This window comes from Chenopodium quinoa, unplaced genomic scaffold (assembly GCF_001683475.1).
Source record: "Chenopodium quinoa cultivar QQ74 unplaced genomic scaffold, ASM168347v1, whole genome shotgun sequence".
NCBI classification, from domain to species: Eukaryota; Viridiplantae; Streptophyta; class Magnoliopsida; order Caryophyllales; family Amaranthaceae; genus Chenopodium; species Chenopodium quinoa.
The window spans coordinates 17,320,386-17,341,567 of NW_018742204.1; the positions used below are offsets into that span (position 1 = coordinate 17,320,386).

At 34.9% G+C, this 21,182-nt stretch overlaps 2 protein-coding genes across 3 annotated transcripts in view; one reads left to right on the top strand and one right to left on the bottom strand.

Moving 5' to 3' along the window:
- Window positions 1-15,858, bottom strand: part of LOC110720598 (importin-9-like) — a 29,996-nt gene extending 14,138 nt beyond the window's left edge. The window contains exons 1-21 of one of the 2 annotated variants that reach the window (XM_021899639.1): window positions 15,704-15,856; window positions 15,356-15,519; window positions 12,971-13,032; window positions 12,603-12,695; window positions 9,577-9,748; window positions 9,049-9,164; window positions 7,506-7,592; window positions 7,292-7,408; window positions 7,064-7,127; window positions 6,808-6,950; window positions 5,039-5,086; window positions 4,875-4,943; window positions 4,426-4,501; window positions 3,460-3,590; window positions 1,802-1,861; window positions 1,604-1,673; window positions 1,466-1,530; window positions 1,315-1,376; window positions 1,096-1,219; window positions 947-1,004; window positions 654-766 (exon numbers count right to left, since the gene is read on the bottom strand). In XM_021899639.1, coding sequence (XP_021755331.1) covers window positions 654-766; window positions 947-1,004; window positions 1,096-1,219; window positions 1,315-1,376; window positions 1,466-1,530; window positions 1,604-1,673; window positions 1,802-1,861; window positions 3,460-3,590; window positions 4,426-4,501; window positions 4,875-4,943; window positions 5,039-5,086; window positions 6,808-6,950; window positions 7,064-7,127; window positions 7,292-7,408; window positions 7,506-7,592; window positions 9,049-9,164; window positions 9,577-9,748; window positions 12,603-12,695; window positions 12,971-13,032; window positions 15,356-15,485 — 1,860 coding nt within the window. In that variant the 5' untranslated portion in view covers window positions 15,486-15,519; window positions 15,704-15,856. Of the gene's footprint in view, window positions 1-653; window positions 767-946; window positions 1,005-1,095; window positions 1,220-1,314; window positions 1,377-1,465; window positions 1,531-1,603; window positions 1,674-1,801; window positions 1,862-3,459; window positions 3,591-4,425; window positions 4,502-4,874; window positions 4,944-5,038; window positions 5,087-6,807; window positions 6,951-7,063; window positions 7,128-7,291; window positions 7,409-7,505; window positions 7,593-9,048; window positions 9,165-9,576; window positions 9,749-12,602; window positions 12,696-12,970; window positions 13,033-15,355; window positions 15,520-15,703 lie in introns of both variants that reach the window. The other variant, XM_021899645.1, reaches the window with a different exon arrangement.
- A 2,721-nt stretch (window positions 15,859-18,579) lies between these two features.
- On the top strand, window positions 18,580-19,788 carry LOC110736591 (glutathione S-transferase T3-like). The gene has a single exon (XM_021916888.1). It carries the CDS (start codon window positions 18,580-18,582, stop codon window positions 19,786-19,788), a length of 1,209 nt encoding a protein of 402 aa, XP_021772580.1.
- The last annotated feature ends 1,394 nt before the right edge of the window (window positions 19,789-21,182 follow it).

Here is a 21,182-nt window from a genome sequence, read left to right on the forward strand (position 1 = left end):
ATGATATAAATCAAATCCTTCATGCAACATTAGAGCTTTTTTCCTTTTTGTCCGTTCTTAAATAAATCTTGGCCAAAAGTATTTCACTAATTAACTAATGAAACATATTACTCTATATATCCATCACCAAAAATACAACCCACTTATAACAAGTTTGGTCCTATTATAAAATCACTTCTTACACTAATAAATGCTAAGGATATTAACACCTGTTAAATGTTCCATTCCATTTGTAAGAGTTCTTGATTTTTTGTTCCCGACTACTACAATTTTATCTTTATAAACTTTACTGGCCTATAACCATCATCTACAAGCCTCTATTCTTTTAATTACAGTAATCATTGATAAAGGAAACTCAACGTCAACGAGACAAGAAATTTCACACTAAGAAAAAGGAACTGGTATATTCAATCCTCAAGTATATGGATTTGCATGAGGATCAGACATTGGATCGTAAGGGATGGAGGAGGAAGATTTTTGTCGATGATTACACGGGATAATCACTTTTGGTTCATGTAGTCAACCCCACTTATGGGATTAAGGCTTTGATTGATTGATTGATATGTCCAATCCCACTTCTTCTGTCCAATAATCTATTAACTTTTACTGAATGAGCAGAAAACAGGCACATAAACAAGGAACACAAATGTTACCTCCAGAACTTCAATGGCATCTATACTAATAAAGGGATCAGAGACATGAGAGACCCATGTGTTAAGAATTATGGGGGAGATAATCGGCTCCACGGATAAAGATGCTTCATGACCTACATAATAATAAATCTGATATTAATTTTAAGAGAAAGGACTCTGGACCCACCAAAAATTATTAAAAAAAAATAATAAAATAAGAAGACAATTCTATTTCAGTAACAAACATCAAACTATGAAGATAAGTCCAAAAACCCGCCTTTATTTTTGTGCAGGCATAAATTACAGAAAACTACCTGACTTTATAGCTGCTTGTAATGTTTCAAGTACTAGGTGCAAGCTTTCTTCAGATGCCTACAGTCAAATTAAAGATGTAAGCTAGTACCATCAAGAAGATAACACAGGAAATAAAAAGGAAAGCCATAACCTCCTAATAATACATTACATGATTAAGTAGATCAACAAGTGATGAAAATAACTGCAATATCTGAGGTTGAAGAGCCTCTTTGTTTGCTTCAGATAACAGTTGGGAAAGCACGCGACAGGAACCAACTTTAACAGGTGGCGGCCTGTACAGAATACATATCAGATATCTTCCCTGATAAGTCACAACCTATCATTAAACTTGAAACCATTGTAATTGAAGTAGAAAACTTATACTTACACATCCATGCCTATGGCTCTCAATGAAGCAAAAAGAAAATGTTCAATCACCCCAAGGCTCAACTGCAAAGGAGGTTATTCTTAAGATACATTTAAGCTGAATAATTTCCCATATAGACAAAAATTTGAAAGGGACAAAACGCCAACATTACCATAGATGAGAACTTAGGCACTGATGAGAACACGCGGGCATATAGAAATGGGCACTCATGAACACCTGTGGAAAGGAATTGCTTAGCCAAATTACATAAACAAAAATACAAACTCAAAGCCCTAACAACCTTGCATACCTGCTCCAATATCTTCCATTATCATTTGCTCTATAAATTTCTTCAAATCAAATCCATCAGAGCCACAAACCTATTGAAAAGTGAATAACATATTAAGCAACCTCAAGTAGAGGAAGACCTTTTCATACTTCAAATAGAAAATCAAGAAAGGAATACTAAACTAATTGACAGCAACAGAGAACTCAAAGCTGCTCAAACCTCTGCTTCTTGCAATTGATCTGATAATGATGCCATAGCATAAATAACAGCCTCTCTTATCTGTCAAAGGCCATATTGAAGAATTAAGATTGACCACCTCAAGCATAAGATTAACATCAACTTTGATCATAACATGAAATATCCAATGGTAGGAAAGATCACTTCTAGCTTGACTTGCCACATCATTATATTCAGCTACAATACATTGGTATAACCCCACATTGAAAGCAAACTTTAATTAAAATTTCCTTCCATATATTGAGGCAAGGAAGGTATCTGGTTTTGACTACAGAACTGAGTGCATGTACAGATTCCAATGTTCAAGCAATTTCTTCCATCTAGCAGAAAAAATTTAAAGCTGCAAAAATTAACCATTGGAGTTACCCTTTGACCCCATTTGGTTAAAACTTTTGCATCACATTTGCATGCATTTTATCACCCAAAACATTATTTCATGATTAGATGAAATTGCAAAAAGATATGTGAAGTGTGGGCCATCTAAGAAACCACCAAGGTATACTAGAGGATAGAGATCGATTTTCTCCAAACCCCCATCCTTGACATTAGAGGGACAAACCTCAGCACCCTATTTTTACAGACCATCATATCTATAATCTAGTTCATTAACCCCACCTCATCTAGCTCTCATTGGCACAGGCTGACTTACAGATGGACTATCGCATTATTTCTGTTAAACTATAACAGCCTTCATATTGACCTGGGAAAAACCACTCGTATCAAATTTCAATATAAGTGAGAAACTCCAGGGTATCTTTTTTAGTCAATATACAGTCCCTCAACCCTCGGTAGCTTAGTATCAAACAATAATTGATCGTTTTTAAAATTGTCCTTATCAATACATCATCATTTATCAAACCAAACTTACTTTTTCTATTTGTTATCCACAATTTGAAATGACAATCGTAATTTAATAAAAAAAAAGATGTGCTGCAAGATGATAAGTGTTCTGCAATCATGGATAACGGCAGTTAAACAACAAATTATGCATCAAAATCTACATGCTATAGCAACCCAGACTAGGCATCAGCAGAAATCCAAAAATTATTTCAAACTTGAAGGTCAACTTTTCACAAATACATGAATGAACAATGGTATTACACCCAATGCCAGCAAAGCAGCTCCCACTTGCGAAAGATGGTAAAAGGTACACAACCTTATCCATTCACCAATAAAGTGGCTGCTTCAGTTAGACCCGTGATCTGAAACAAAACATTTGTCTGCTGCTTCATAATGAAAAGAAAGTGTAATCATTTTATGAGCCCTCTTCCAATGAATAGATTTACAGATTTCCAATCATGATCAGAGCAAAAAGAGTCCCATTCATACAGCCTTAATTTCTATTCAAACAGATCTAGCAGAATTGCAGAAACGTTTCACCAAGATGCATAGGCTTGTTAGTAGTTTGTCACATCAAAGACAGAAAAATACAAGTTTAGATGTCAAAGCAAATTTACTCAACAACTCCCACTCCTGAAAATACGAAATGCACACATACACACACGCAGAGAGTAATCATTCAGGAAAAAAGAAGACAAATAGCATGTATAAACTTCATCTGATAATTCTCAAATCAACACAGAACATATCAAATTTTGCAAACCAATAAGTAATGCAGCAACAAATTTTGCTACACTTACCCTCCACCAAAATTCAAAACCATCAGCCTTCTGTTGTTGTGACTCGATAAATCGCCTCCTAGCAGCATCTATCAAAGCACAAAGCCCATCCTCGCCACAAGAACTGATGATCTCTTCTAATAATAGGACACCTGTAGACAAAATGGAAAATCAACCCAATTAACAATCATACAGCCAAAATCAATTACATTACAAGGAAAAGGGGTGCGCCCCCCCCCCTCCCCTGAACTGAGCCAGATCAAACATTATAGGCTATCTTATAAGATAATATTATCAGGAAATATGTGTCCAACAGAGACAAATACTTGATTCCAATCGTAAAATAGCCTCAGAAAAGGTAGCACAGATCCTCAGTAGAGAGAAGCTAGGCCCTCAAAGATTTTTTTCAGTCCATCCATCACTTTAGAACACATTATTATAATGGAAACTAAATTCCCAAGTTTACTAATCCAAGCCTCTTTTTTTTTAATCCTACTTTCCCAAGCCACATGCACTGAAGGCAACACAAAAACGATGTAGACGTTGACAGAACAGGGATGGCAACGCTGTTTACCAATATTTAACAATGCATCAGTTTCAGGCGTAAGAAAGGTAGAGTTCCCATATTAAATCATATAGGGAAACTCATAACATAACACTAAACTCTGGAGCAGCTTGATTAAAGACAAAAGCAGAATTATATAGCATGGCCTTCTCCAATTGACCTATAATCCTAACAAACAAGAAATCATTTTTTTCCCAAGATTTTAATGACCAAATTTTTTAAACTAAGTGTTTCTATATTTTCATATACTATAGAGAAAAAATTACATGTCCATCAATACGTGAACAAAAGGACTGGCTAGTGGCTACATTGCGTTTACTGTCAATGAGGACAAATAGTTCCTTCTACTGAATCTTAAACTTTAATTCATGTACTGATTTTTCTATACAAATTCTATAGTTGTCCCTTCAAGTTTTGCATACCAGAAACACGGCAGTTGTACATATTGTCATCTTCATCAGAGATATACTGATTTGCGTCCAGAGACCATGCATTCATCTACATAATATCCAAGAAAGAAAAAGTAGTTAAAGAACAAAAAAAAAACTAAATTGCACAACTTAAGTTCCTCAATTTTTCTATGAGTGACCTATCAGAGATCGAAACAGGATTTAAAATTGTATGTAGGAATCTTCTGATGGCCACAAAAACATAATAATACAGCTGATAAAGTCGTACCATTTCCTCAATTCACAGATGGCTTTTTTAAGGAAAAACGTCTGGTTTCAACCAAATGTAAAATGAGCAAGGAAAACAACAAACAATTTCATGATGACAAGATAATAAATTAAAATTGACTATCCAATTTGGGCAGCCAGAAATTCAAGTATCACCAAAGAGGCATAAAAAACAAAATAAAAAAATGGATCACCTGCTGTTCTGTAATCTGCATAAATCCAAATGTATAGTAAACCAGCTCTTGCAAGTTATTTGCAACAACCTAAATAGAAAAAGGAAAAGCCGTTATCAGAAGTGCATAACAAGAAAACAAAATAAAGCTGCAAATCTGAATTCAAGGTTCATTTGCTGTTATACCTTCACAAATCTCGAACTGCCGACGATTGTTAACAAAAATTCAAATAACTGCAAAACGTTTGTGTTAGTAACCTTGCCTAAAGAGGTAAAGAAAGAAGATAACATACTGAGAAATCAACCTGACTACACTGCACTACCAAGTATATTTGTTTTAAAAAGATGCAGAGCATAAAACAATAAATTTACTTATAAAATAAAGTGAATGACCCATCACTGCTAGAAAAATAGATTATTGACTTCCATTTTTTGCCTGAATCGCAAAGCTGCAAAGTGTTTCTAGAAGACGTATTTGATAAAAACCCTGTATAACTCACATCACAGCCAGACAGACGAGATCTAGACAGATCTATATAGCCTTGCCACTCAATTACACTTCCTCCATTCTCTAGAGGATGCACATAGGGGTAAGGGGGAGGCACAAATATTAAAGAGACCTATGTGATAGGTGAGAGGAAAATAGAGATGATTAAGGAGGCACATTTGATGATGACAGAGATAGGGAAACAAAAGCCAGAGCATAATTTTGCATCCAATATGAAGCTTCCTATAATTGGAAGTGTAGCATCCTTTAGAGAATCGAGAAAGTTTTAAATTGTTAGAGAGACCGTTTCATCAGCAAATGGTTTTTTTCATAAGAACAATTATCAGATTGGGTAATACAGAAGGAGAACAAGGTTTACTCACAACAAACTCTTTAATTGAATATAAGAAGGGTAATACAGAAGGTGGAAAAAGTGACAAGAAATTTTAAAAAACAATTTTTCGCCAAAATCCTCAGTATCCCCACTAAAGTATAATTTGGGAAATCTCCGGCCTGAATCCATAAGGAGCTAGCAAAGTCACTTTATATTAGAGCAAGTCACGCACGAAAGCAACATCCTTATAAATTTGTCCATCTTTTTCTCGATGTCTAGCCAAACACAACACAAGATTGTCATCATTGTATTTCGCCAAAGCAACTTCTCCTTCGCCTTACCAAATCCCACAAACTGTATTTGTAACCACTCCTAAATGTTCGAAGGACACACTTTTAAGTCTCCTCTTTATAAAATACAAAGTATCTTTTCCAGATTAAGCACATTAATTTTTCATATATTTACCTCTACCGATGCTTATTTATTTTAGAACTGTGCATCATACATAATTGGGAACAGTCCAAGAAATCAAGCCAAACTGGCAAATCTTTATAGCTCTATTAGACTTCAGTACAATAACTATGCCTGATGAAGTTGAAAAGACAGATCCAAGTGGCTTATATAGAGAAATACAACTTTCTTGTTTCAAGTTTTCTTAAGATTCAACTTCCATCTGTCCTGCCTTCAAGCATGAAGTTGATGCAGCTGTTCTATAAATTCTGGAAGCATTGTGCCATAGTTGTGTAGAATCTGTGGATTCAACAAGATGGAGTCTAGGGTTATGGTTTCAAGGCCCTCAGGCCAAATAGTTTCAAGGCCCTCTGACCATTCAGATTCCCGCACAAGGGAGTTGAACTCAACTATCCACTCTCAAGGTTCGTATAAATCACTAGATGTTGGTGTTCTTCAAATTTCTAGCTAGAGTAGCTTATAAAAAGGTAAAAGTTCTGCTTTAAGGAAGGTAGTGCGAAATGTGAATTCAGTATGCAATACGTCTTTTGCATTTTTTCATTACCCTCCAGGTTCCCCTATCCTAATTTTGTTCCATTCCAATGACATGGCAGTAATATAAACAAAAGGGAAAAGCAGTTACTCACTTACTTTTTACATACCTGTATGACAAAGGACTCGTACCTGTATAACAAAGGACTCTAGACTTCTCTCTGCCCCATCAGAGTCATATCGTCCTTCAAAAGAGTCTTGAGTACCTTCGACTGATGATTGCTCATATACTTTTAAAGTACTCACAAATGTTTGCCACAGAGGTCCGACAATAGCTGCAACACAGGACACACAGAAACAGGATGATAAATCCTCATAAAAAGAAAGAGAAATACAATAAGAATGTGCCTAATTGTTATCTTGTAGGCAAGAACCATATTAAACTCACACATGAACTCTTTTTCAGTAGCACTCGGAAAATTCTGAACAAATTGATTCAAGCACTTCAGAACCTGACAATTGAAAAAGAACAAATGCGTATAATATTATTAGCATAACAGTAAGCAATTCAGGAGTTCAGGGTTGGCTGTTTCACCTTCATCCAAGCCCTACAGTCCAGCATCACACACTCAAAAATATAATAAGGTAAAGAAGGATGTCATTTGTCAAAATAAACCTCTATTCTTATGCTCCAGTCATCAGGATCTTCTGGTTGCACTGGATGACTTAATACAGCTGAAAACTGCTCCATCCATGGTTGAAGCATTGGTGACATCAGATGGCTGGTCTCTGCCTGAAAGGAGTCATTATATGTCATATGTAAATTATTCAGAATCAATAAAGTCAAAATAAATTTAATTACTCAGAATTTAGACATGTAAACTTAATACCTTGTAGGCACCACTCATGGTACCCAGCATGGATGTACAGCTGTAGACTATTGACAGAGATTTTGCACGCATTGATTTTTCATAGATCTAACCAAGGTAAATACAGAGGTGAGCCACCATCAATTTGAAGCATCAACTTCATCAGAAAAATAAAACTCTGGAGCAAATACTTGAAATTATATTGTCTACATTTTACAGATAAGCAACTAGCTGACAGTTAGACACTACTTTATATAGATTTACCAAATCAGCCCATAAAAGCTGAGATCAACTATGGGTAGACAGAAATTTAAAGTAGGGCTGTGACAATATAGTCGATACTGACCCACTAAGTTGTTCAAATAATCACAAAGATAACTAAAAAAAGATTTATATTGTAGAGGATCAATAAGAACTAATAAAGATAACCTCATGACACTCAGGCTTCATCTGTTTTTGAAAAAATTATTCGGGAAAATGATTTTTCATGGAAATCAAAGGGAAAACACAATTGAAAAAATAGTTTTCTTCAGCTTGTTTCCTAACAAGAAAATTTAAAAGGAGGAAATGAGAGGGGAAGGGAAAAGATGGATGGGAGGAGAGGAAAGGGATATTAAGAGTAGGCAGTAAACACAGCATTCCTTCTTCTGAAATGGAAGATGGTTTTCCATTCTAGGGTAAACTAATTTTCACCTTTGACAAAATTGTTTTTCAACCTTTACAAACCAAACAATGGAAAATTGGGAAAATCATTTTCCTGAAAAATGAGTTTCGCTAAAATAAACAAAGCCCCAAAGTAACTCATCAGTTCCGTGGCTACTATGCTACATGGATACAGCTTACACAAAGAGCTTGGCAATGACAAACTTTCGGCTATAATAAACTGCTATAACCCAGCTTAACATGATTTAGCCCCCATCATTTCAAAATTGCCCATGTATGAAGCTACCAAAACAAAGCTTTTGCTGCATGACTATTGACCAATTAGGCAACTAGGTGTGAAAGCATCGTTTAGACCTCCAGCAAATTTAGATAATACACTGAAATAGGAACAAGGTAATCAAACCAGTATCATTCTAAAATTCTACTTTCTAGATACTACAGCTCAATATATGGATAGTTCAAACAATGTCGTTAGATTGTCAAGTAAATAGAAATGCAATATTATGAGCATTCAAAAAAGGGTCAGCAGTCCAGTGAAAAAGGTACAAAAACAATAGCAGATGCATATAATAAGAAGGAATATACACTAAAGTAGAATGCTACTATACACAATAACCAACATATCAATATTAAAACAATAATATATACTTAAGCCTTATGGTGCTTATAACTTTTGATGTACCAATAGTAAGTTTAACCAAAGGTTTACTTCCTTAAGAACTAAACTGGTGTCAAAAAAAAAGACAGCAGGTAAACATAAACAGCTAAATTTCAGATGCAGCAGATTCTGCATTGACTCATTTAGGGTATAATTCACTCAAGTACAGGGCACATACTATCAAAATAATAACCTACACATATACATTTGAAATGAGACAATGAATAGCTGAACTATACGGACCTGAGGAGATGAGACAATTGAGAGCAAACAAGGGAACAAGATAGGCACCAAAGATGGTACAGCTTTATCATCTATGTCCCCGGATAGAAGGGCCAAGCACCTTAATGCACCAAGCACTGTAGAAAATTATTCAAGAATTAAACTCTTCTTATCTAACTTTGAAACGATGCCTTGAATAGAACAGCAGATTAATATAGCAAAAGACAGTAAAGCATAACTAAACCAACAACTGAGAGCGGTGACTAAAGGCTTTGCAAAGGTAATGCAGTCAACATTAAAATATCATCACCCTAGAAAATAGAATACTTCAGTTATTTAACATTTCAAACTACATATATGAGAGTATTTTTAAATATGAATTGCATTCTTTTATCTCCACCATCCAAAACCTGAGACAATGGAAGCCACTAATGGGACAGCAGCTTTGACATCTCACTTTCAATCTCAACTTGACACAAATTTAGTCAGAAAGGTTGAACTTTTTTATCAATGCAAAGCCCAAGAAAAATTCGAGAGTCCAAAACTTACCTCCATTCATATTAGTTTGATCATTAATCAATTTCATCAGAAAAGGCAATAATTCAGGCCAATCTTCTGGCCAATCATAGTGTGCAATTGAAGCAACAGCCATGCTAACTGCTGTGCAGATTTTCCTATGTGTATCATCCAAGCACAGCAGGAGAAGTCTGCATATGACTTCCTGGAGAAACAGGACAAGTGACAAATCCAATGAGAAGACCAAAAAGGACATGAGAAATAGTCACTTCATTCCATGGAATGGGTCAAGGTATACAGCTATAGTATAGTAGAACCAATCGATTCAATCACAACACAACAAACAAAATTTAGTTATTTGCAACTTTCAAAAAAACTAATGAACATCTTGTGGGGGTATTTATAGCCTAAAGAGTAACCACAGGTTGGAATTTAAAAAAAATACTTCCTCCATTTCTATTAAGTTGACGCGTTCAATTTAGGCACACATAATAAGAAGAGGAGAGTGAATGAGATAGAATGATAAAGCAAGTGGCGTACACTAGTAAATACAAGGCATAAAACTTACCCAAAAAGAAAACGTGTCAGCTAAAAATAAACTTCCTAAAAAGGAATACATGTCAACTAAAATAAACGGAGGTAAGCAATTGGTATTTTATTAAAACTCAAGTAGAAGTGAACTTGTCTTTCAAAACGGACATCATAAGTTTCATTAAAGAAAATACCGGTAATATGCACAAAATATCAAGACATTCCAAATAATACACGATGTGAATTTCAGATTTCCTTTCTCCTTTATTCACCATCTATGTGACCAATATAGTAGACATGCAAATGCACTGAATCAAACACGCCTACAGCACTTATTCCCCATCTTTCCACAACCATCAAAAAGGAAGTCTAAGAAAAATACACTAATTTAGTTACAGATTTTCTAGTTTTTTATTAAGGGTCTTGCTCAAGAACGCCCCTGAGGGCGTTAGATAAGCATTTAAGATACTACCTAAAGTGGTATTAATTAGGGAATCATGACAAAATCGTGTGTCGATTGGTGTAATTAATGTTCATTTTAATTTAATCTTTCTACTTTTAGTTAACCTATCCAACGCTCCAGGGGCTTTCGTTAGCTTTTGCCTCTTATTAATACCAACTACCATTCAAAATATTTCCAATACATAAAGCATTGACCTTTTCAATAATGAAACTGTGTTAGATTTAGCCATGTGTTCCGGATACAGATATAAATGTCATGTTTTCTACTGGAGAAATAAGTGTGAGAGTTGAGACCTAGACTCCCCCATTGCCAACCAGTAGAAGGCTGATGAAAAAAAGTGACAATTACTTATTCACAACTAAAGTATGCATCAGTTAATAATCATAAAAGAAACCAGAAAGTTGATCTTAGTGAGGTTGATAAAACAAAATTATACCAGAGGAAAACCCAACAAATAGCCACTTTCAGAAAATTACGGTGTATGTCATTGAGTCCATTTCTTACAAAAATACTACATGCCCAAAAAAAGAAACAACTATTATAAATCAACTTTCCACTCATTATTACAAACCAGATTAATTAACAGAAGGCTTTGGCTCAACACAAAGAACAGGTGACTAATATAGCTTCCTTTTGGAAAGTATGTTGTCTTTCAAAAGTTAATGGTGTTCAGGAATTTGAAACCATATATGAGCATCCAAGTTCACATTGACTCTTTTTTAGGCTCCCCCTACTATCAACTCTCAAAAGCATTTTCTTTTAATTTAGCGAGCTGTGGACAAACGTTTACAGATTATGTAGGACACTAATTGATGAAGAAAACATGCTTTTGGAAAGTCGTTCAGGTATCTCAGTTCTTATATTATGCCTTAGAGAAGTTCAGCACATATGAAACTAGGCTAGACTCCAGTGACAAAGGTACCCAAAAGAAAGTAAGTGGGGAACATTTAATAGATTTAACATCAGAAGATGCACCAAACTTTTAGCTAAATTGATTTGTGATCTTTTTCTGTAAGCCTTATCGTTTAATACCATTTAACTGATTTTATATATGAAGATGCTCCAAACTTTAAGCAAAGCACGCTCACTTGTACCATAAATCTCAAATAGGCTATGTATTCAAGAAACGATTTTCTTCCCATTTTTCCACTTTCCATATATTAAAACAAACTGCTCATAATGTGTTATACCTCTGTTTTCCTCTTTGATCCTATAAATTTATGTAAACAAAGTTTCAAGATACATATCCTATGCAAAAGGTTTCTCCTTTGCTGGAACCTTCAAATTTTCATGTATAAAATCTCAGGCAAAGAATCAAACTGAAGAGGAGTTTACTGGAACAGCTTACAGTGAGTCAACAGACATAATCACAATCTATCCTCTAAAAATTCTCACTGTACTTCTCTCATTCATTGATTAACTGCAGAAAAATCCAATGGAGAGAAGGGAAAGGGGGGGGGGGGTCTCTACCTCCTGGATATATTCTTCCCTAGTCCCTCCACACTCTTGCTTTCTTTGCAAGTTTGCCAAAACAACATGAAGACATTTGCTCGACTGTCCTCTTTGTCAGAAAGATGGAACAAACAAATTCCAGTCCTTACTCCTTAAGCCTCTTCTCCCTCCCTCACTTATCCTGATAACCCAAAAATTATAATATATTTCACCATCCACCTCAGTCACCATACATTTAACCCTCCTCATCACCTTTATAGCTTTTCTCTTTAGTCTTTGCCTTGTGACAATTCTTGCCATATAGCAGAGAAGAAAATTCGTACAAAGATGATATATATATATATATATATATATATATATATATATATATAATAAAAATAAAAACAATATAACTACACAGGTTACCCCACACAAACACAAAATAAATAAATAAATAAATAAATAAATAATAGAAGTAATTCCGAAGAGAAGACAAAAGGTTAGCTGTGTAGTGAGAAAACCATCAAAGGTGTGTATGAATAGTCAAAATCCATTAAAAATCTCCATGACCAGGCATATTAATTTCGAACAAACAAGGAAAGAACCCAGCAATGGGGATAAAAATTCGATATACCTTCTCATCACTTGCAACAATAGGGTGCTCAAAGTTATCCTCGTCCTCGTGCCAATGCTTTTTGATAAACTGCTTCAAGAGAACTGCAGCTAGGTAACACATGTTAAAGCCTCCAAAATAATTCAATAGGGGCCACAAGTATGTCAGGAAAATAAAAAGGCTAAATAAAAAAAAAATGGATATGGTGATTATTGATTATTGTGTGTTTCAAAGAAAGCAAATAAGGAATCTGACAAATGCATAAAAAATAAAATAAATAAGCAAAATTTCTAACTAAAATCAGCAATAATCTATGTAATAAATCATAGCAGAACAAAGGTATAGAAAAGATAAACAACAAGGAAGCTTAAAATGTAAGAAAAGGATATTTGGCGCAGTCCCATTGGCAATTCCCTGTTTGCAGCTACTTTGGCCAATGCACTTCCAAAACCTAGAAATTTAGAAAGGGTCAAATTCAGTGTTTGGCCTTGAATCAGCTATTTAATACATGCGTTAAATGGAAGGCGGGAGTAGGGTGAGTCCCACATGCAATAAACTCATTTGAATGCCACAAGAAGATAATTAACTCATTGCTAGAGATGTTAAAGTAGATCTAACATGGATGCAAAAAATTCATACATCTGCAATAAATTAAGCCCTCTTTAGATGATCCACACACAGAAAAGACATAATGACCAAGAAAGCTGATATAACTAACACGGATATGCACACACATAACTACTCCAATCTGAAAGCGCCATTATATCAGGAGCCACTTCATGAGAAAGAATTAGTAACACTACATTTCGATGATGCAGCAACTTTCATGCTTGCTTGCAGAATTCTAGTTATACCTAAAAAGCCCTCATAGGAACATATACATTTCAGGAATTTATGTATCCTGACTTCCTAAGCATATAGTTAAAAATTAAATTTCAGGATAGACATACTAATCTAGAGTATCGTTTCAAAGTTTGGCTACGCATAATAATATCAACACAGAGACAAGGATTATAAAAAACACAAATTGCATATATAATTCTAATCAATAGCCATCAGTAACATGAAAAGGCATACATAAGGGAGACGGTGCAAATTTTTGACTGAAAATTACATCAATACATGTTACACCCTATACCTTTTGCACCTTCACATTTAAATTCTGTCTCATGTTATGGGTGGCTCGTGGTTAACATCAAATTTGTAATTTATCCAATTATCCTTAATGTAATGTCTTACTAATGGTGGTCTCTATGCTAATTCAATGTTATTAAATCTTGCAAAAAAAAAAATTAAATGATGCCATTGATCAGCAAACTTGAGTTAAATTGCATGCAGGCACACGTGCATAGACATTAGACAATTACTAACAGAATTAAGAGGCATTGCACAGCTTAGGAGACCTATCAATAACCACCCAAGGAATAAAAACTAAAAACAAATAAAGGAACTCCTATAAAATTATCAAGTGACTTGAACGCTTAACATATGGGAAGTACTTGATATGATGAGCAGAGAAATTTTACTTCAAAAAAAATCCCATTACTCTAGGGCCTCTAGACTTCCTTTGGTTTGATGGTAAACCTTTTTAATGAATATATTTCCTAGGAAAAACAAAATTATAGATTAGTTTCCTTTGCTTGGTACCTTTAAAGAAAATCTAGAATTCAAGAGAGAAAAGGAACATGGAGATAGGAGGATAGATGGAAGGAGAGAAAGAGGAAAACGAGGTTATCCTACCAGAAAAAGGAATTATTTTCCACCCTCACCCTCAGGAAACCATTTCCCATCTTTTATAAACCAAACAATGGAAATTAGGAAAAATCACTTTTCCTACCAACCAAACACTCACCTACGGATATAGATTAATAATTGTTGAAAAAAGCTTCTCATAACAAATTAATATGGATCCCATCATTGGCTAGGTAAAAATTTCACTTCTCAATGTAAACCATAAACAACTTAGAGATAAACTCTTGCCTTAATGTACTGTATTATCACCCAAAAAATCAAACAAATTTTTCGCCCAAGGCAGGATAAGGATGAAATTTAATTACACAACCTTACCCCCAATCCTCATACAAATAAATGGGTGCTCTTAAGCTTTATCCAATTATTTCAAAGACGCTATTTCAAATATAAGATTATTTGAAAGAAAGATAAATTCTACCTCCAGATTCGAAAACAGCCCTTGCAACGCCGAAAAAGAAAACATAGAACCTAGGCGCATGACAGATTACATCATATCAGGAGAGCCTACTCTATTCTACCTCCAGATTCAAAACTGCCACTAACAAGCATTCCATTCAAATCCTAAGCTCGTGAACATTATACTAAAAAAAAAATTCACTTGCAGCTGACTTTCTTACAAATCCGTCAGCGAGTCATCTTAGTAGGCGATTATATAAGGCACCACCAAATGAAATAACGAATCAAACCAGTAGCCATAATCATAAGGCAGAGAATGCCTTAAGCCAGAGAAGTGATTACTCGGTCCGAAAAGATAAGCCATTAATTCATTACTGAAACCAGTTATACAACTAACCAAAGGCAACATTCTAAACAAACCATTAATGAAATTAGATCAACTATAGTTACATTTCCAGTCAAAATAACAAGTAGGCTGGCATAATGAGGTCATTATGGTTAATCAACTGCAATTTCCACCCGAAACTAATAGTCATGTTGATAGCGTAATTTGAATTAATAACATAACAAAAACACCGTAAATCCAGACCGAGGCAGTATAAGTGAGAAAGAGAAAGATAGCCAACCATGTTGAAGTGACGCTTGAGTGAGAGAAGCTTCGGCAAACGAACGAACTTGGTGATCAGTATCAAGTGTAGCATTCAAACAATTGATAAGCCATTGTTGATCTTGATCAAGGTTAATCGCATTCGCCATAGTTGAAATTCACCAAAATCTCAGCAAATTATCCCTAAACCATTTCAACAAAATTAAATTAAAAATTCAGAAAAAATCGACAATAATCGGAAAAATGAAAAATCGAAGCAATTGAATTAAATAATACTGTAATAATCTGGAATTATAAACCAAAAAAAAAAGAGAGAAATTGAAATTGAAATTGAAATTGAAATTGGAAGAGGAGAAGATTGTGTTACCAGGTTGTTTGGAGGTTTACTAGGGTTTAAGAGAGGGAGTTGCTTTTTGAAATGGAGCAAAACCCGGCAATACACACACTCTCTCTCTTATAATAGTAGCCAGCTGAGATAATCAGTGGCGGGGGTATTTTTGCGTTTGGGAGTTAGAAAGGAGGGAGTTGATACATTGGACAACTCAAAAGTATCCTAAGAAACTATGTGTTGTAATCATTACGTATGCAACTAAGGTTAAATGGTTAACAATTTGTTTGGATCATACATTTGTTGTAATAAAATAAAAGCAGAACAAAAGAGTTTTCGTTTCGTATAGATAAACTTTTCTGCGTTTTACATATGTTTGGATCTCGCACTTTTAGAATGTCATTTCTAAATTGAAACAAATGACTTAATCAACACAATTTTTACATTGGAAATAGGGAAAGGTTAGATACAAGTCATGCAATGTCATATGTGTACTACTTAGTTTGATTGATTTGCTTGTTTACATTGTCTAATGATTTTCTTTAAGTGTTTGTCATGAGAGTGCGTTATAATAGTTAAAAAAAAGGGGGGTAGTGTTAGGTTACAAAACTAAAAAATAAATTTGTTTAATTCTTGGTTGAAACATATATGAGATCATGGCAAAAAGGAGGGATAGAATTGAGAAAAAATTTTACATACTTATACTTTCCTAAAGCAACTTCTGTTTCTATTGAATACAAAATATTTTTGCAACCTACTTCATTAATATCATTAATTTAAAAAAAAAAAAAAAAACTATTTGAATTCGCTTGACCTTAAGTAAAAATAATACTCAAATTACAATAAAAATAATATCTTATTTTTTCAAGTGAGTAAAAAAGATTTAGTTTTATGCTAACCAAGGACATGACTTATTGCTTAAAGGCAACATTTATGGTTGAATGTCTCTTAAACGATACGAAGAAGCATTCGTTAACCTACTTTGCTAACCATGGGTTCCATAAAGTGCAAGAACTAGGAGGTTTGATCCGTGGAAACAACGGTGAGCTCCATGAAGTTTTAGTGACTAATTTTGGGGATTGCTCATGTACTAAGGCGGAGTTGATGGGGGTATTGCGTTGCCAAGCTATTGCTTGAAATGGAATCACAAAATCATCCAATTGATTATTGTTTGAAGTAATTGTTCACTTTAATTTGCTGGTTCAAGTGGAGGGTTTGTCTCCTACCTTTTTCTGATTTATTATCTTATATCTTATATCTTATATGAAATTGATATGGGAGATTTCACTAATCCCTGCTTTGGGAAAGCTAATTGAGAGCAAATTTCAGAACTCATTAGTTTAGGCTAGATATCGACAAAGTTTAAAATACGTTAGGGTGAAAAGTAAACCTCTCTTAGGGCTCTTACAAAGGTGGAAGGTGGAAGGAGAGCCACTAACCAGTTGCCCAATAATTTCATGATACAATACTGAATTAAGAGGTGACCTTATTAATCTTTTTGATACACTTCTTATGTTTATCTAATGGCACTATTGTAAATATAAACAATTGATACATGTGTTTATTGTTTTAATATTCTTAATTCCTTCTTATTTGACTTCTTCCTTTCTCAACATCAAGGGCGAATTCTTCACGAACACTTTATAACATGCTCAAACACCACCATTTTCGACAACTTCACCGCCGAATTAAACGAAGAAATCCTAAGGAGAAAAAGAGATACGGGGGTAGGGTTAACCCCCAAAGGGTAGAGATTTTCCTCCTTCATTAAATGTGCTTGTGAAGTTGTTGGTTTTCCATTAAAGATTTTTGAAATCGAGGGATGGATGAGAGAAATTAAAAGAATAGATAGAATAAAGAGAATGGAAGAAAACCTTAATGGAATATACCCCCTATAAAGACATTTATCAAGTTTATAAACTTATATTTTTTCACTACTTTGTAAATTACATCGTATTGGGTATTTCTTTCATTGATCTTTGTAAAAATTAAAAAATTGGAAGACTACCTTTTCTTTCTCTCCAAAGATAACACACACACACACACACACACACAAAAAAAAAAAAGCCACTCCAATTTTTCAAAATGAGACAGTTAATATTACTAGAGAGTACTAAAGTTTGCGAAAAGTTTCATTTAAGGTACTGAAGTTTCAAAAGTTTCACTTAGAGTACTCTATCCATAAGTGACCTACTACAACAAGTAAACATTTGCAAAAAAAAAAAAGACATAAACTCCTAATCTAAGAGCACCCTTAACCATGAATGGAAAAAATTATTTGCTTTACTATTTACATAAAATAATATTAAAAAATTTAAAGGTTGATGAACAGTGCAATGAACAAATACAAATGGTTTGAAAAAGCGAACGGTTCATCAAAAATTATTTGTCTAACAAAGAGTTGCTTTTGCACCAAAAAGTCACGTGAAACTAGTAGAAATTAAAAAAAAAAAATCAAAAAGGGGAATTTGTGAGATTGTGCCACTTGTCACCAATATGAATGGATGGATTGGTTATTACCTTTACAAATAATTGTAACGTTATAATTTTTGTAACGTTAATAACTTTTAACATATAATTTTTAAAAAAAAAAATTACCAACGGTCATATTTTTTCATTCTCTATAAATAGACACCCATATTGATATAGTTTCGACAACCTCAAAAACTACCTCTTTTTAAACTATAGTTTGTAGCTTAATATGATTTCTTCACAAAACTAGCCAAAAAATTACAAATTATGGATCCAAACTTCCTAATTATGCTTTTAATAATCCAAAACCTCAAACAAAGCGTAAATCCAAAAAAAATCCACAACAAAATCCACCAAATTATAGAATACACCAAGAAAATTGGGTTCAAACCCCCCATAATCACCCACAAAATTCTCCATAAGTAATCCCTCAAAGTTTCACCATGAATTTTGAGGGAAATAGTCAAAATTACCCAACAAGCTTCAACTACGCTCAACCTAGTCAATCAAACTTCTCAACTGAACCAATTAACCAACAAAATTATGGTGAATATGGTTCAGGATGTGGTTATTCTCATCAGTCAACACCCGGAGGAGGCAGGAGCACAGACGAAAATTATGCACTTGATGACGATGCAGACGACGATGATGAGGAGGAGGAATTGGATGTTCCATGCACCCAAATGAACTACACCGATCTCCTAACACAGCCAACCTTCCAATCTGCACCTCATCCCACTCCTAAACCCACTGAAGAGCCCGATAAAAAAATTTGGGATGATGCAGAGACAACTGCTTTAATCTCTGTGTACATGAACACAACCAACGATCAAATTATCGGAACAAATCAAAAATCAAATGTATTTTGGCAAAGGGTTCTAGCGTCCTACGAAGATGCAAGAAAATCAAACCCGAAGGAGATCCCCATCAGAACCGTTGGTAGTCTGAAGGGGCGGTGGTTAAGAATTGCTCCGGCAGTTGTCAAGTGGTGTGGTAGCATCGACAAGGCAAGGATGTGTAGTGGGCAAAATGCTGATGATGTGATTGCTGAGGCCCACAAGATCCATAAGAACTCATATGGGAAGTTCCAGTTCTATAAAGAGTGGCTCCAACTTAAGAAGTGGGATAGATATTGTTCTATTCTTGAGCAAAAAGTTCATGTGTTAGGACGTGGTCGTCCATCAAAGAAGCCTACGATGGTTAATACCCCGGAGAGCGATAGCAGCGGAAAGAGATCAAGGGATGAAGATGGTGGATTAACACCAAATACACCAACAAGTGGAGACGTTTTTACTGATGAGTTTGTACCACGTCCTGATGATTCGAAGAAGGCTAAGTCGAGGTTGAAGGGCAAGGAAGTAACAACTCAAGCACTTGATACTTTCGAATCATTTGGTGACAAACTTAAACTGTACGGCGAGATGAGGGATAAGGCCGTGGACAGAGATTTGGAAAGGCTCGAGTTGGAGAAGAAGAAAGAAGCTAGAAAACAAAAGCAAATTGAGCTAAAGGAGAGAAACATTCAGATGCAACAATATAAAATGAATTGGGACCTGCTCCAACAATTGCTTGCCAAAGAAGTTCGTGCCCCGTGGGAAGATCAGATGATCATCGAACTCCAAGAATACCTCAGCAAATTTAAGGCATTTTAATGTTATGTTATGGAATAGGTTGCATTGTGCTAGTGCTGTTTTAAGTTGTTTTCCCTTCAATTTATTCAGTTTCAAGTTGGGTTAGTTGTGTTATGTTTAGTTTATGTGTTTGTCCTTCGAAACGGTATTGTATGTGTAATGAATAGTATTGCAACCATGTAATAAAATTTTAAATATTTTATCGTTTTATGTGTGAAACTTTGTTCACGTGATTTGTTAAGTCAATTTCAATAAGTACTTTTTAGAATCCAATTGATTTGACGACTCTTTTAGAATACTTTTGCAGAGTCTATTAATACTTTTCAGAATCCATTTATTAAATGTAATGGTCTTCCATGTGATGACTTTTCAGAATTCATTGAGTTGTCAAATCTACATAAAGTTTATTTAATTTTCATGTGATGCACTTGTGCATTCATATCATTGATCATTTTTATATAAGATCCAAACTACGCCTACAACCTTTCTTCATCAAAACCCTAATTTAATTCTGAAACTAACAATTTTTACTCTTTCATATAACACAAGAAGAAAATGGATTCCTACAAAATTAATATAAGCTCCATTGATAGCTCAGATGAGGATAGAAGGGAAGCATTAGCTCGAGAAGAGAGGGAAATAGATGACATGATTGACACAATCACCTCCACTTACCTCCCAATCCTAGCCTCGATGGCAACACCTCCACCACGACGCTCGCGCAAATCTGTTCCCCGAGGTGATAGATGACGTGAAGAAGGTCATGTGCGGTTGTACAATGATTACTTTGCAGAAGTTCCAGTCTACCCAAGTGACCTTTTCCGACGTAGATTCCGAATGCACAAGCATGTCTTTGAACATGTTATGTATGCAGTAACAGAAAATGATACATGGTTCCAACAAAAGAGAGATGCTACTGGCCGTCTAAGCTTGTCTCCACTACAAAAGTGCACTGCAGCAATTCGGCAGCTGTCTTACGGTTTAGCCGCCGACGCTTGTGACGAGTACATAAGAATAAGCAAAAGTACTGCGAAATTGGCATTAGAAAAGTTTGCCGAAGGTGTCATCAACCAATTCGGTGATCAGTACTTGAGACGCCCAAATGGTCATGATATGGAAAGACTGCTACGAATATGGAGAGGAGCATGGATTTCCAGGCATGATCGGAAGCATTGATTGTATGCACTGGGAGTGGAAAAATTGTCCGACGACATGGAAAGGACAATATCAAGGCAGAAAAGGGGTAGCCATTCTTATATTAGAGGTCGTTGCTGATCGAGACTTGTGGATTTGGCATTATTTCTTCGGGATGCCGGGTTCTTACAATGACTTAAATGTGCTACACCGATCTCCTGAATTTGAGGATGTGTTGGAGGGGTGTACATGATAAGTCTATTTTATATATATTTTTATTT